This window comes from Balaenoptera acutorostrata, chromosome 3, assembly GCF_949987535.1.
Source record: "Balaenoptera acutorostrata chromosome 3, mBalAcu1.1, whole genome shotgun sequence".
NCBI lineage: Eukaryota > Metazoa > Chordata > Mammalia > Artiodactyla > Balaenopteridae > Balaenoptera > Balaenoptera acutorostrata.
Window position 1 is genome coordinate 7187810 of NC_080066.1, and position 15328 is coordinate 7203137.

General features: G+C 45.7%; 1 protein-coding gene across 3 annotated transcripts in view; it reads left to right on the forward strand.

The window, feature by feature from the left end:
* The first annotated feature begins 3796 nt into the window (after window positions 1-3796).
* The window catches only part of NMT2 (N-myristoyltransferase 2), a 55373-nt gene continuing 43841 nt past the window's right edge, over window positions 3797-15328 (forward strand). For all 3 annotated transcript variants that reach the window (XM_057543762.1, XM_057543763.1, XM_057543765.1), the window contains exon 1: window positions 3797-3997. In XM_057543762.1, the coding sequence (XP_057399745.1) occupies window positions 3888-3997 (110 nt within the window). In that variant the 5' untranslated portion in view covers window positions 3797-3887. The remainder of the gene's footprint in view (window positions 3998-15328) is intronic.

Consider the following 15328-nt stretch of genomic DNA (forward strand, 5'->3'; position numbering starts at 1 on the left):
CAGAGGGCAAGCAGGGTGGTCGCGAAATGACCTTGTTTACAGACTTAAGGCACCTTCTAGCTCACGCTATGGCATCATCTCTACATCCTCTGGCAGTTTCCTTGGCGTCCCCCTCACACCCTACTTTGTCCCACAGGGAGTAAGACAGTCGCACCAACAGTGAAGTTCCATAATGCAGCTGGTCTGGTGCCACCACCCTGCTAGCCTGAACAAGTAGGAAAACTTTTCAGCAGAATCATAAGCAATGGGAGGTGAAAACGGCGCTCAGACTGACCCCAAGAAGTGCTTGTCAAAACACACAATTGCAAAAGGTACAGCGTGGTCAGAGCTTCCTCCACAATTAGAAATGGAGTCACTTTTTTTTTTTTTTAATCAAGATCAAGTCAACCTGAGTGTGAAGCAGACCGGCTATCAGGAAGAGTTAACACAATGCAAAAGTAATGGGCATTGTTTTTGTGAGCACAGAGCGGGACGTGCGAACTTTCGACTTGGCAGGAGTTTTTTTTCAGACGTACCCTGATATATAGACAGTTATCAAGTTGATGATAAAGAATGTGTCAATTTTTAAGATTTTCTGTTGGTCTTTGCTTTTCTGTAGTGTATCAGTTAGTTATTGCTGCATTAAAACAAAAAACAAAAAAACAAAAAAACAAACCACTCCACAACTTAATGGCTTTAAACGATGACCATGGATTATTTCTCACACATCTATGGGTCAGCTGGGCTTATGGGGGTTATGCTGAGCTTAGTGGGGCTCGCTCATGTTTCTGTGGTCAGTTGGCAGACTGACCAAGAACTGGAGAGCCCAGGAGGTCTGGGCTCACTCCAGGTCCAGCCCACAGGCTAACCTAGGCTTGTGCCTGTGGAGGGGAAGCATTCCACTGGGTAGAGTAGGGCGTGCAAGCCTCCCTTTGGCCAGAGTTCATTAGTTCTCATATTAATAAATATGATGTATCCTACATACACACCCTGTATCATCAGCATTTCTTTTGGCTGGAAGTAAAGGGATAGAGGAAGCAAAAGGGTATACTCTATGTGCCAAAACTGCCACACTGTCACTTCTGCCAAATTTTGTTGGTCATCCCAGAATCAAGTGGTGGGGACGTTGGTTCCATCTCTTGATGGGAGGAGCTGCCAACGACAGGAGTAGAGATTTGAGGCCATACTTTTGCAATGAATCTATCAATCTACCTTCTGGACAGTTATTCACATCCTTCTTACATCACATCCATCTTATATTCACATTTTCCTCTTGCCCACAAGACTCCCCAACATCTCACCCAAATCACAGCATCAGCCTCAAAGTTCAGGATCTTATGATTTACAATAATACAATGTTATTCATACAACAGAATGTTATTCATACAACAGAATATTATTCAGCCTTAGAAAGGAAGAAAATTCTGATACATGGTACAACACAGATGAACCTTGCGGACGTTTAGCTAAGGGAAATAAGCTAGTCACAAAAAGACTGTATGATTCCATTTATACAAGGTACCTAGAGTAGTCAAATTCAGAGGGATAGAAAGTAGTCAGATCCACAGGTGGTTGCCAGGGGCTGGAGAGAGGGGTAAATGGGGAGTTGTTTAACGGTTATGGTTGCAGTTTTGCAAGATGAAAAAGCTCTGGAGATGGGCTTGCACAACAATGTGAATGTACTTAATACTACTGAACTGTATACTTAGAAATGGTTAAGATGGTAAATTTTATGGTATGTGTAATTTGGTGCAATTTTTTTAAAGGCAAAAAGTTACCGTAGTTTAAATAAAACAAGACTAATTATACAACTATGATCTTACATCTATAATAAGAGATGAGTCAAGTAGGATAGGAAATTTCCAAGAGCTTCTTTTAACACACTAGTAACCAGTGTACAATACTCTCTTCCCCCAAATAAATGTTGGATCTGAGATTCTAGAAGATACCACCTGCTTCCAGTCCCCCAAACTCTGGGATTAAACCAGAGGAAGAAGCAAAATTTTTTAGAAACATAGTGAGTTTCTATGCATAACAATAGGATTTAAGAATTTTCCAGGGTTGTCGGCAAACTCTGTTCTCCTTCAAATGATTAATGATGACACACGTTTGTATTATGTAATACCTCCATCCAGTACCAAAAAGTCATCTGGGCCAACTTCTTTGCATTCTGGGGAACAGATGTTCCCTATTTATCACTGCTTTCCAGTGTTTAATTGGTTTTTGATACCCTCATTTTAATATTTCTCCAGGATAATTTGTTTTCTTATTCTTTTCGAGAGGTTCTCAGTCACAATTTCTTGAGAATTCAGATGAATACGTGTCTGCTGACTTTGCTTTGTATTTTAAAAATATTTTCGAGAACCCTTCCAATAGGCTATAGCAACTGATGGGATAGATTTTCCTCCTGGTCAGGATCCTGCTGATTACCCAACCAGGTTACCGTTATCCAACTCTTCACATTCACAGGGATGAGCAGCAGGAAATTCACTGATCTATATTTGCCTAAAGTTTGAAGCCAGAGGCCACATGTGACTTTCTGCCTCAGAAATCATTGCAATTGTGAAAGAAAGCATTGTATTTCCTTCGTGGTTTGGCCCCATTTTGCACTTCTTACAGAACCTTTGCTGGTTCAACCTCAGTCAGTCATAAAAGTCTGGTGAACTTTGAAATAGCTCTGCAATTTTTGTCTTTACATACTTCTATCTTACTGTATTTTAAGGGCATGGTCTTGCTTGTGGGGAAAAAAGGAGCCCCAAAATATTCCCGATGCCTTTTGCAAAAAAAAGGACCCGCACGAAAAATTTCAGGTGGCTTTTAAAAGTCTCTTTTTTCCTCTCTGAGCATTCCTGATAACTATCTTTCCACTGCCTTTGTAAAACCATGTAGGCTTCCCATGACCTAGTGGGACCTTGAACTCTGCTCATGAAAGGAGAACAAAGGAAGGGACCGGGGTGTACAGACCGCAACAGCAAATAAGAGTTTGGACTTCACCCGCGTTTTATTTGGCAATCCGCTGGGTGCCTCCTTCCCCTCCTGCGTTCACGGGGAGAGACACGGGACCATTTGAGCCTAGAAGGCCACCCACTTTTGCTTGGAGGTCTAGGTCATAACCTTCACTTGAGGACGCCAGAGTTGCCTCACTCACTGACACTGTCCAAGGCCCCAGCATCATGGACAAGTCCCATTTCCCCCAAAATGGTCGTGGTCTAAGCTGTCCAGCAAAAACAGGGGCAGTTCCACATTTTTCTCTGTCAAGAGTTTTAGGGCTGCGAGTCTCGTTGGAACGGAGAGGCGGGAAGGCTGGAAGCACTGTTTTGACACTGGCTTTGATTTTATAGTATACTGGAAAGACAGAGACATATGAAATGGAACTTTTACAAAGCGTTCGGGGTTGGGGATGAGGTGAAGGGCGGGGGTTAGGGTTCTGGAAATCAGTGTTCTTGGCACGCCTACCCCTGAGTAAGAATTTCCTGCAAAGAGTTAAAATTCTTCCTAATATGAAGAGATGTAAAATCGCGTTGCCTGTGCTCCCAAAACGAAGACTCAGGATTCGGGGTCTTCAGGTTGCTCCATTCAGAGGCGAGCGCAGGGTTCAGGCACCGGCCGGGACCCAGGGCTACGCTCCTGCGCGCGGCGGGTCGCGACCACCCCTACTGCCCCCGCCCCGTCCGCTCCCTACCCCGGGCCGCGGGGGCGCGCGGACCGCCCTCCACCAGACCCAGGCCGCAGGGGGCGGGGCGGGGCGAGGCGAGGCGGGGCGGGGCCAGGAGGGGCGGGCACGCCTGCGGCTCCGGCTCCGAGGAGACGGCGGGCGGCGCTAGAGGGAGCTGCTCGCCGCGCCGCCTCCGCCGCGCCGGCCCCCCGCGCCCGCTGTCCGGAGCGCCGCCCCAGCCCGCGCCGCCGCGATGGCGGAGGACAGCGAGTCCGCGGCCAGCCAGCAGAGCCTGGAGCTGGACGACCAGGACACGTGCGGGATCGACGGGGACAATGAGGAGGAGACGGAGCACGCCAAGGGGTAGGCGCGCCCGGGGCTCCTCGCGGACGCCGGCTCCGGGGCGCGGCGGCCGCACCGCTGAGCGGCGGGCGGCCCCCCCGCCTGGCTTTCGCGGGGCTCAGGGGCGGCGGGAGGTCCGGGGGGGCGCGTCTCGCTCGCCGAGCCGCGCGGCGGAGGCGAGGCCCCGGGTGGGCGGGGAGGCGCGGGGACCCGCCACGCCGCTGTCACCTGCCGCGCGGCCCGCCGGCCCTCGCGCGTCCCCATCCCGTCAGGCGTGAGACTCGGTGGCACCGAGGGGGGCGCGGCGCCCTTCCCTTTGTGGCGGCCCGGCCGGTGGGAAGTGGTCCTCCTCTCTCCGCTCCTTGTCATCCTCTCCCGAAGTCCTCCCACCCCTCCCCCAGCCGCCACCACCACCGGGAGAAAAGAGCCAATGATGGCCGGGAGCGGCTTGAGATTCGCCCCTGCTCGTTTGGGCGCCGCTGCGGGGAGCTGCGGAAAGTTGTGCTGCCCCGGCCGCCCCGCCCCGCGCCGGGCCGGGCCGGGGGCGCCGGGCATCCCGGCCAGGCTCCTGGGAACGCGCAGGTTCGCCGCCGCCGAGCGGGTCCGCATCTCTAGAAGTGGGTCAGCATCTCTAGAAGCGGGTCCGACCTTGATTTCAGCTCCGTCTTGGGGAGCAGCTCCCGCCGACCGGACGCGATCCTGCTTGCTGGTTGATGTCCAGAGCCATGCGTTTTAACACCTGATCAGGTTTCTTCCTCCTTTCACTGGCTCATTTTCTCCCTCGCATTCTTGATTTGCTCTCCGGTTGGAGAAAAGATTGCTTCCGGTGGGGGGGGGGAGGGTATTGAAGTTCTGTTTTTGTAGGTAGGGGAGGTCATTTTAAATGCTGCCTGGGGTTTACGTTACCCTTTTACCCAGTTGAATGCGAACTAGGGGCTGGCACCGAGCACTCATCCCCTTAGAAGTGAGATTTTACAAACCATGGTGACCGGGGAAGAAGTGGGTCAGCTTAAAAACATGATAGGGAGGCCGTAGTCACAGATGGCTTATTTATTCAGTTCATGGAGAGGATTCTTTAAATGATTGATGATTTAAAGTGTAAAGTATTTGCATTCTATTTAACGTCTGCTTGAAGATTTGTTTAAGAAAGGAACTTTGAGCTTTAATGTGTTATAAAATATTAAAAGATCAAGAAAAAGAAAAGCTGACTAAATGTATCTTTCATTGGCATGAATATTTTTCAGTGGCAGCTGCAAGTACAGAATGTTATCAGTCTGGTCTAGAATGTTTTTTTTTAAAGAGAGGAAAGGAAATTCTGCAGACATCTGAGCTCGACTTCTGTTTGTGCAGTGATAGAAATTTGTCTGTGATAGATAGCTAAATATAGATATGTTATTGAAACAATGGCCCTGGTGCCAGAAATGGGCCCAGATGCAAATATGATGCATTACCCAAAAAACTTTAGCTCCTGTCTTTCTGGCAAGACCCTGGACGTCCACTGTAATGGACTGCCTTCTCCACTGTAATGTCTGTTTGTTGTTCTTCATCCTTTGGAAGGTTTGATTATGTACTTCTTTGCTTATACAGTCAAGAATGTCCGTGGTACAGAGAATTACTCATCTGTGTACCCATTGATCAGGACCTGCCCCCGGGAACCTTGCAGGAGGCTGTGCGAAGTTCCCAGATTAGCACTCAGAATCATCTCCATGCCTTCTTCAGACATTTTCAGTTTTGTACATCAGCACATTAATTATATGTTAGCACAGTTACTCAAAATTAGAGCTGCTCAATGGACTGAAAGGTTTTCACCAAGAACAGATAACATGATTTCAGCTTCTAGAAGGAAGAAATCGTTGTAATGGATTTATTGTAGTCTATTAAAATGTAAGGAGATTAGTGAAAATCCAAGTTGCTGTGCTACTTGGACTGCTTTTCTGGATTTGAATTCAGATGCTGTGTGCCAATTTGGGGGTAATTGTGTTTTATTTGGCTCGGGTACTGATGATATGGCTCAGTGGAAACCTAGATTTTTTTTCTTAAGTAGCTCAAGTTTGTAAATGTTACAATTTGAAAGACTCCTCTTTTTGACACCTGGCCTCTTCATTCCACCAGTTTAATCAGGTGACAAATAATGAGGCTTTGGAGGAATGGGTATGTACACGCTTTACCTTTGAAAGGTAAGTTATCACTTTGAGGCCTCTAGGTATGGGTCAGTGCAGAAAGCAGTCATTTACTAAATAGTACCCTTGTGACCTATAAGAATTAATTCACCCGCACTATTGAGTATAATGTATTTATAGGGTGTCTTAGACATACTAAAACTAGAGCCTCAGGGAAAAGGAAATTACCAAATTAGACTCTTTTGTCCGCACAATGTAAATACTACTGTGTATGCTTCTCTTCCATTTTTGTAGAATTTTTTTTTATGAATTAAAACAGGTATTTCATTTTGTGGATAATGCCAGAAGCCCATAAATGAAATATGACTTTTGTTCAGTTAAAAGCAATGGCTGACATGTTATAAAATACTTGCACCTCACTATCTCTGTGCCGTATTTTTCATGGAAAATGTGCTCTTCGTTTAACTTTTTGGTCCAACCAGGTATGAAAGTAGCACACCACTACCCAGATTTCATGAATTCCAAAAATCTTGGGGGAGGGCAGGGATTTGTGTCCGTTTTAATTAGCAAGACTAAATTCAAAAAAGTGTAGCTTTATTACCTTCAAACGATATGCAGCGATTAGAAGGAGACCAACGGAGGATTACCGAGAAACATGCTTTAAATATTGCTCGAGCACATGATTTACAGTTAGGGGAAGTGTGTCTTTGTAAAGCGTTTGAGGGAACTTGAAAACTTTCAAGCATATTAAAAGTTCTAAGGTAGAACTGGCGGTCCAGTGGTTTGAATTCTGCACTTCTACTGCAGGGGACACGGAAAAAAAAAAGTTCTAAGGTAATCTTAGATCTGCCCCATTGATCTGCATCTTCTCCGTTTGTAAAACAGAGTGGGTCCTGGTCTTTATCTCTTAGCCTGCCTACCCCGCGTTAAGCATAGTTACTGCCCCGTGGTGGAAACGGGAGCACACAGTTGGCCCCATGTGAAGTTAACATTCAAGTTGGCAAATCTCTCTCCTTGCTTTACCAACACTGACTTGCAAAATGCATAGTTCCTGGATGAACTGATGTGTTTCATCTCCTTTTCATGCAGAGAGCCTTTCCCTCATTATTCGCTGAGGTGAATAGAGGCAGCTACCAAGAATATTTACATAGGGAATAAAATAAGCATATATGAAGATGCCTATGTTGGCAGATAAATGACCAAATTATTCCCTGGGGTATATCTGAAATAGTTTTGGTATTTGAGGGGTCTTCCCAGACATTTTAATGATTTTTTTTTTTTTTTAATTTATTTTTTTTATTATTTATTTATTTATTTATTTATCTTTTGGCTGTGCTGGGTCTTCGGTTCGTGCGAGGGCTTTCTCTAGTTGCGGCAAGTGGGGGCCACTCTTCATCGCGGTGCGGGGACCGCTCTTCATCGCGGTGCGCGGGCCTTTCACTATCGCGGCCCCTCCCGTTGCGGGGCACAGGCTCCAGACGCGCAGGCTCAGTAGTTGTGGCTCACGGACCCAGCTGCTCCGTGGCATGTGGGATCTTCCCAGACCAGGGCTCGAACCCGTGTCCCCTGCATTAGCAGGCAGATTCTCAACCACTGCGCCACCAGGGAAGCCCCCAGACATTTTAAATAAGTTATTTTTCTTAGAAAAATTAAAGATCTGGTATTTGGGAAAGATTAAAATTAAAACTTCGGAATTCTTTTAACAGAGACCCTAACCTCTCTTCTGTTACCCCCAATTTAAAGAGGAAAAATGGAAGTTATTCTGTGTGCCCTGTGTTGTTAGTTCTGATTTTATCTGTTGTTGAGACGGGCGGTGGGAACTTCTCCTTAGTCAACTGTAGAGTCGGTGGGAAGATGCAAAAAAATTACTGTAACTCTCCAGAGATTTTTCTTGTCATGGAAAACTCAAGGGCTAATTGAAAGCTGCTCCTCTGAAATGTGATCTGTTATCAATAGTATAAATCTAAATGGAAAGGTGAGCTAACAGCCTTTGCCCAAGCAACCTCCCAATTTAGGGAATGACATTTAGAAGTATCAAATGTCGGTTCAGGCTTAACATCTGAAAGGGTGACATCACCCTGAGGCCCAGAACAAACTTCTTGCAGAGCTTGGCTAAACTCTAGAAAGTCTCCAAGTATAGGGCACCTACAGTGCCATCTTGAAATTGTTTATCAACCTGAGTGTACACAGTAGCTATTTACGAGTTCAGGTTAGTTACTGGGTTAACCATGGGGTTGGAACCAGGTTCTGTACCAGGTTCAAGAAAGAGGTTAGTTGGTTGGTTGGTTGGTGGTTACTCCCATTGAAAATATGTAAATGACTTTTACTCATTGTCCTCTAAAATATGCTTATTAAAAATGCAAACAGTAAAGTATATGGAGAGTAAAAGCCCCCATCATCTCATTTCTAAGAGCTACCACTATTGACAGTGTAATCAAGTCACACTTATTTATATTTATATACATGTATATACACCTACACATATACTTACATAAATAAGATCGTACTTTATACTTTATACACAGATGCTTTTGTTATCTATTACTTTCCACTGACAATTAGCATTTATATTTATCTGTTTATATGTATATATAAATGTATGTTTAACATAAATAGGATCATACTTTACATAGACTCATATTACCTTGTATTGTGCACTGACTATGAGTGTTGTCTGCTAGAGCTTTCTGTGGTGATGGAAATGTCCAATACAGAGGTCACTGGCCACTTGTGACCAGTGTGACTTAGGAGACGACTTTTAAATTTTATTCATTTTTAATTCATTTAAATTTAATAGCCGCATGTGGGTCATGGCCATTGTGTTGGACTGCTCAGATCATATCCTGCCTTTGAATTTTGTAAGCCTTCTCGGTACTCAAAATATTTCCTTATTCTTTTCTTGTGTTTTGCAGAATATATCAAGTTTCCATTCTTCCTTTTTTTTTTTTCTCCTTCTAGTGGTTTAGGAGCTCTATATCCTATTTTTCTTCTTCTAGGAATTATCATTAAATTTCAAGCAAGCGTGCTTTTTTTCTGTATTTCTCTATCAATGTCAAAAATTAACCAATGTCCAAAATATTCTGTGTACTACCAAACAAGACAAACCTTGTAGGATGTTTGGATTTCTCCTTCCTTTACATTTCCTAGATTTTGTTGAAATAATCTGAAATTTCAATTCCATGTAGCTTCTTTAATTTTTGCCCTTATATCATATTAAAGCTTTTTTCTTAACTATTAACGTTACAGTCACATCCATGGTATCAAAAAGTTCTTAAACTTTCCTGACTGCATTACTGTTTCCATTGCTTACCACTATTTCTTATAAACTACACCCTCTCCTTTTCTTCTTTGATTATTTTCTCCCTTAATTTTATTAGAGTAGGTGGATGATATATTTTCTAACTTCGTATATGTCTGAAGATGCCTTTTTTTACTCTCATGCATGAACCAGAGTCTGGGTATAAGTGTAATTCTGTGATAACCGTTTTCCTTCAAACTCCAGAAACATTGTTTTAGTATCTTCTAGCATTTAGTGGAACAGAAGTTTCTCTGCCAATCTGCTTCTCTTTCTTTTATAGGTAACCGTATTCTTTTTCTTTGTTTTGACTTGTTTTCAGTCTAGAAGCTGGTAGGATTTTTCTCCCAATTTTCCTAAAACCCAAGTGTTTCCACATCCTTTAACCTTCCAGGGTCACTTTTTTCTTTAATATCTAACAAAATGGCTCAAGCTCATACGTATTTGTGAGGGTCTCGTGGGGACCGAGGTTTTCGTGGTCCTCCAGCACGTCCATGTGGCCCCAACTGCCCCATCACTAGCTCCTAATGCTTTGGGTCCTATAGCATTTCTCCCGAGACCTTTGACCCTGGTGGAATCCAGTCAGCTCTCTTTCATCCCCCTCCCCCGGCAGGAACCACTAATACACGGGGCTGTCCTGCACAGCATTTGCTGAAGCTTTTGTGAATCAAGAGCGCAGGGGTTTGATTATAGCCTAGGGCAGAAAACAACTTCAAATTCAACGTCAGACATCATTGTTCACCAAAGGGATTTACTGGCGTCCATCCTCCGCTGGCCCCCATAGGCCACGCCTCGCTCAGTGTCCCTCTGAGTGTGGTCTCTTAATCCTCCCACATCTGCCTCTTCTCCAAGTTCAAGGTCCAGCTCCAGTGTCCTTTCTTTCATGACACCTTCTCTGGTCATTATAACTGAGGGTGACAATCCCTGGCGAAGGCCCTGGGACCCTTACTGAGTGTATCCTTCACGCGTGCCTTTCCACCAGTCGCTCTGCCCCCCAGCCATCTTCTCAGGCAGACCCTTGTATTACGGGAAGGAAGCTCTGGCTCATAGGTAAGTGACTTCTCCAGGGTCACATGGTGCGTTGTAGGCGGGAACAGAGTTTTTGGTGTCTCTCTCTTCTTTTTTTTTTTGGCCTTACCACGCAGCTTGTGGGATCTTAGTTCCCCAACCAGGGATTGAACCCACGCCCTCAGCAGTGAAAGCGCTGAGTCCTAACCACTGGACCTCCAGGGAACTCCCAGTGTCTCTTGTTTAACATGTATGTGTACCATCTACACACTGGCTCACATAGATTTTATTTTACACATACAATAGGTTGTCTTGAAATAAAGCATGGCTGAACTTTATTAGAATTGAGGACCAGCAGGTCAGGAAGGCGGGTCTGTCTGTCCGTCTAGCCTTCCCTCCATCCGTCCGCTACCAGCAGGCTGGGTCCAGGCAGGGGTGGCAGAGGGTGAGCCGGCAGCCGGAGGGGGTTGTCACGTGGTACAACATGGCCATTTAGGGCCAGGCCTTCAGGGAGGTCTGGAATCAAAGTAGTTTTCAGAGAAGGAGATAATAAACAAGGCTGGCACCTCAAAACATGCCTACAGGGCTTCCCTGGTGGCGCAGTGGTTGAGAATCTGCCTGCCAATGCAGGGGACGCGGGTTCGAGCCCTGGTCTGGGAAGATCCCACATGCCGCGGAGCAACTCGGCCCGTGAGCCACAATTACTGAGCCTGCGCGTCTGGAGCCTGTGCTTGGCAACGAGAGGCCGCGATAGTGAGAAGCCCGCGCACCGCGATGAAGAGTGGACCCCGCACCGCTATGAAGAGTGGCCCCCGCTTGCCACAACTAGAGAAAGCCCTCGCACAGAAACGAAGACCCAACACAGCCATACATACATACATACATACATACATAAAAAGGATGTAAGCAGACAAGAATAGCATTAAAAAAAAAAAAAAAAAAAAAGGCAAAAAAAAACAAAAAACAAAAAAACATGCCTACAGAACACGAGACATGTGTCTACCTGTCTGCTCACACAGACCCCAATCCTTGTAATATCTGGGAATTGCACACATAGGTAGCTTCGTAAAGGTCTGTTGAGTGGATTCCAGTGGTTCCTCATCTTCACTGACAGGCCAACTTCTAACTGAAAAGATGTTCCCCTGTGTGCATTAGGAAGACGTCAAGGACTTCCTTTTCCTAATTCTGCGTTTGAAGGATGTGGACTGTGGCATCCTTAGTTGTGCTCTTTGCTGTATAGGACCCAGCATGGGAAAATGATAGCTCATCTTTTTTTTAATTTTTTTAATTTTTTAATTTTTATTTTTGGCTGTGTTGGGTCTTCGTTTCTGTGCGAGGGCTTTCTCTAGTTGCGGCAAGCGGGGGCCACTCTTCATCGCGGTGCGTAGGCCTCTCACTGTCGCGGCCTCTCTTGTTGCGGAGCACAGGCTCCAGACGCGCAGGCTCAGTAGTTGTGGCTCATGGGCCCAGTTGCTCTGCGGCATGTGGGATCTTCTCTGACCAGGGCTCGAACCCGTGTCCCCTGCATTGGCAGGCAGACTCTCAACCACTGCGCCACCAGGGAAGCCTGATAGCTCATCTTTTGAACTCCTCCTGCCGTGGGCTTCTTTCCTTGTATATACATTATTTTTTTTCTCACTGAATCATTATAATAACAGGTGAGGAGACTGAGCCTTCTCCAGGTTTAAATAACTTGCCCAGGCCACATCTTAGATTCAGATTTAGGTCTTGGGGCCTCTCACTGTCTGACTGTCCGACCCCTGCCTGTTCACAAACTGCATGGTTTAGTGGACTCTCAATACAGAGCAGTTTGTTTGATAATGTTTCAAGTTCATCTCCCCATATGTCGTAGATTACCAGCTTCTGCGCCTCTGGAGCCAAGATTCACCAGCGTAATGGGTATACTATTGGGTTGGCCAAAAAGTTCGTTTGGGTTTTCCATAAGATGTTATGGAAAAACCCACATGAACCTTTTGGCCAACCCAAGAAATGTCAGTGAATTTAAAAGGAAATAAATGCATACGTTTCTTTGTTTTAAAAGACATTGCACCTCGATTATAGAAGACCCTTTCTTAGTTTGTCTTTTGGTCTCGTCAAAGGACTGCGTTTAATGATAGCATCAATAGTTGCAATAAGATCCTTTTTCTTCTATGCTTCTTTCCTGGCTGTCTCTTCTCCTTTCTGGTTCAAGTTCCGTGTAGCCCACAGTAGCCTGTCACACACCAGCATCCTTTCCCTCCCGCACTGCCATCATTCACGCCTCCACAAAGTCAGATTCTTGTAAGAAGCAACATGGGCTTAGGAATCCGGTTACTGAACATCTCTGGGTGGTAGCACTGCCGGAGGAAGCCGCGTCAGCCCCTCGGTACCCGGTACCCCAGCTCCGCAGCCCGGCCTGTGCAGCGCCCACCATGGGTAGCGCTTCTGGGCGACGCTTTGAGTTCCTCTCAGTTGGTGGCCCGTCACGGGAGAGAACCCAGCACACGGTCACCCGGTGCGGGCCCCATGCTGAGCTGGGATTTACCTTTGCAATTTCTGTTTTGTAAGCACATTGCGCTTCTGTTGCTGGCTTGAACACACACGCCAGGGGAATATGGGCTTCTCTATTCTGTGTTCACTCCATGGTCAAGTTCGTGTACTACTTTCCCAGAGAAAGATGGCGACTCACTTACTATGATACTTTCCCACAATTTCTTCATTTAGTATTTGGCAGTGGGGTAGATACTTGTTCTTTACTGCCCTTGGGTATTTATTAACGTTTTAAAGAAACAGAAGAAAGAGCCCCTGAAAGCAGCGTTCCTTTTTTATTTTTCCAGTTGAAGTTTTTAAAAAAACCCTTTTTGCAAAAGCGCATCATTTCTAAAATGGAACATGAGAATGTATCACCAAGCAAAAAGACAATGACTTGGCATATTCATTTACACATTTTCCGGTTCGTATATATTTACAAAAATGCAAATACACTGCTCCTCTGGTCCTGGAGATTCCTGTTTGTCACTTGATGTACCAGGACCGTCTTTCCAGGGTGTTACAGAGCCTCCTGCGGAGTCACGGGAACTGGCTAACTAGTCCATCATATGACTCTGTGGCGATAATAGAATACCCTCGTCTGTTCAGTCTCCTGTTGTTGGGTCCCAGTGGCCGAGGCCGTTAGTGGCCCCTTCTTCCAAAGGAGCAGGGCCAGGGTGTGCTTGTTTGAGATGGTAAGTCTCCGTGGACCAGGTGAGCCCAGCACACATCCCAGGGATCCTAGGGATGGCCGAGAGCAGGTGAAGGGATTCTGGATCTTCTTCCGGCAGAACTTCCCCACCGAGGGAAGCAAGACTTTCCTGTGAGAGCGACGTGGGCTTCTGTGTCCCATGCTGCTGTTATTTTGGGACTCGACCCGCACAGCTTGACCTGTACACTAACTGATAGAACATCTGTATATTACCTTTGATTTTGTAGACACCTTCTTTTTTTAATTATTATTTTTCAAATAGGTAGTATGAGCATATGGTACAAACTTCAAAAGGCACAAAAAGGGTATCCAGTGAAAAGGAAGTCTCATTCTGCCAGCCCTGAGTTTCCCTCCCTGTGAGCAGCTCCGGATGCCAGTTCTTGGCATGTCCTCCTGGTGGCATTCTGTACACGTACAAGGATGCGGGGCCGGTGCATGTGTGCATGGGCGTGCTTACATGTGCACGGACATTCACCAGCAGTGGGAGTGTGACCTTCCATTGCTGCACCTTGATTTTTCACCTAACAGTGTATCTTGGAAATCCTTGCATATATATTATATATCAAAACCCATAGGCCACCCTCATTATTTATTTATTTATTTTTTGGGCCACGCTGCACAGCTTGTGGGATCTTAGTTCCCTGACCAGGGATTGAACCCAGGCCCTCGGCAGTGAAGGTGCGGAGTCCTAACCACTGGACCACCGGGAATTCTCCCAACCTCATTTTTTAAAAGGCTGCATGCTATTGTTGAATGGATGTCCCATTTCTCATTTAATCTGTCCCCTGTTCATAGATCATGAGATTGTTTCCAGTCTTTTGTGCTAACAAACGGCGCTGAAATGAGTATCCTAGGATGTATAGCACTTCTCCAGAATATTTCTTCATAAATATTTTAAAAAGCTTTCCAGATAACAAGTTTTAAGGAGGCGGTGTGGTGTGTGGAAATGAGTATTAAACCAGGAATCAAGAAACTCCTGTCACTCACCCTCAGTTGGATGTTGGAATACTGGTCAGTGCATCTCTCTGGGTAGGAGTGTCTTGTTGGGAAATTGAAGCATTTGGCTCTCAAACTGTTAGGATCTAACAGGGATTTAACAAGTACACACATGGTCCTGGGCCTGGTCCCTACCCTCAGGGGATAAGGACCACAGACCTTGTGCCACGGGTGCTGTCAGGCCCCCAGAGCTCCTTGGATTGACTTTCTGCTTCCATAGCCCAAAGGTCAGGGGGCAAGATAAATGTAGGCAGAAGAGAGACGCCTGTCCTGCCCATCTCCTGGCTTGTCCCACTTTTCAGCTGTACTTCTAGGCACTGCCAGCTGTTCTTTCTCTATTAGACACTTTCTCTGAGCCCTGGGGTGTTTCTGTGCTTTTTACATTTTTTTATTTTATTTTTTTAATTTATCTTAATGAAGTATAGTTGATATACAATGTTGTTTTAATTTCTGCTGTATGGCAAAGTTATACATATACATATTCTTTTTCATATTCTTTTCCATTGTGGTTTGTCACAGGATATTGAATATAGTTCCCTGTGCTCTACAGTAGGACTTTGTTTTTTATCCATTCTGTATATAATAGTTTGCATATGCTTGTGCTTTTAAAAAATGTCCTGTCTCTTTCCTCTGCCACCGCAAAGTGGACCATGACCTCTGGCTCCCTTCTGGATCTGGGAGGTCCTGTCCTTTGTGTTTGAGAACTCCAAGTT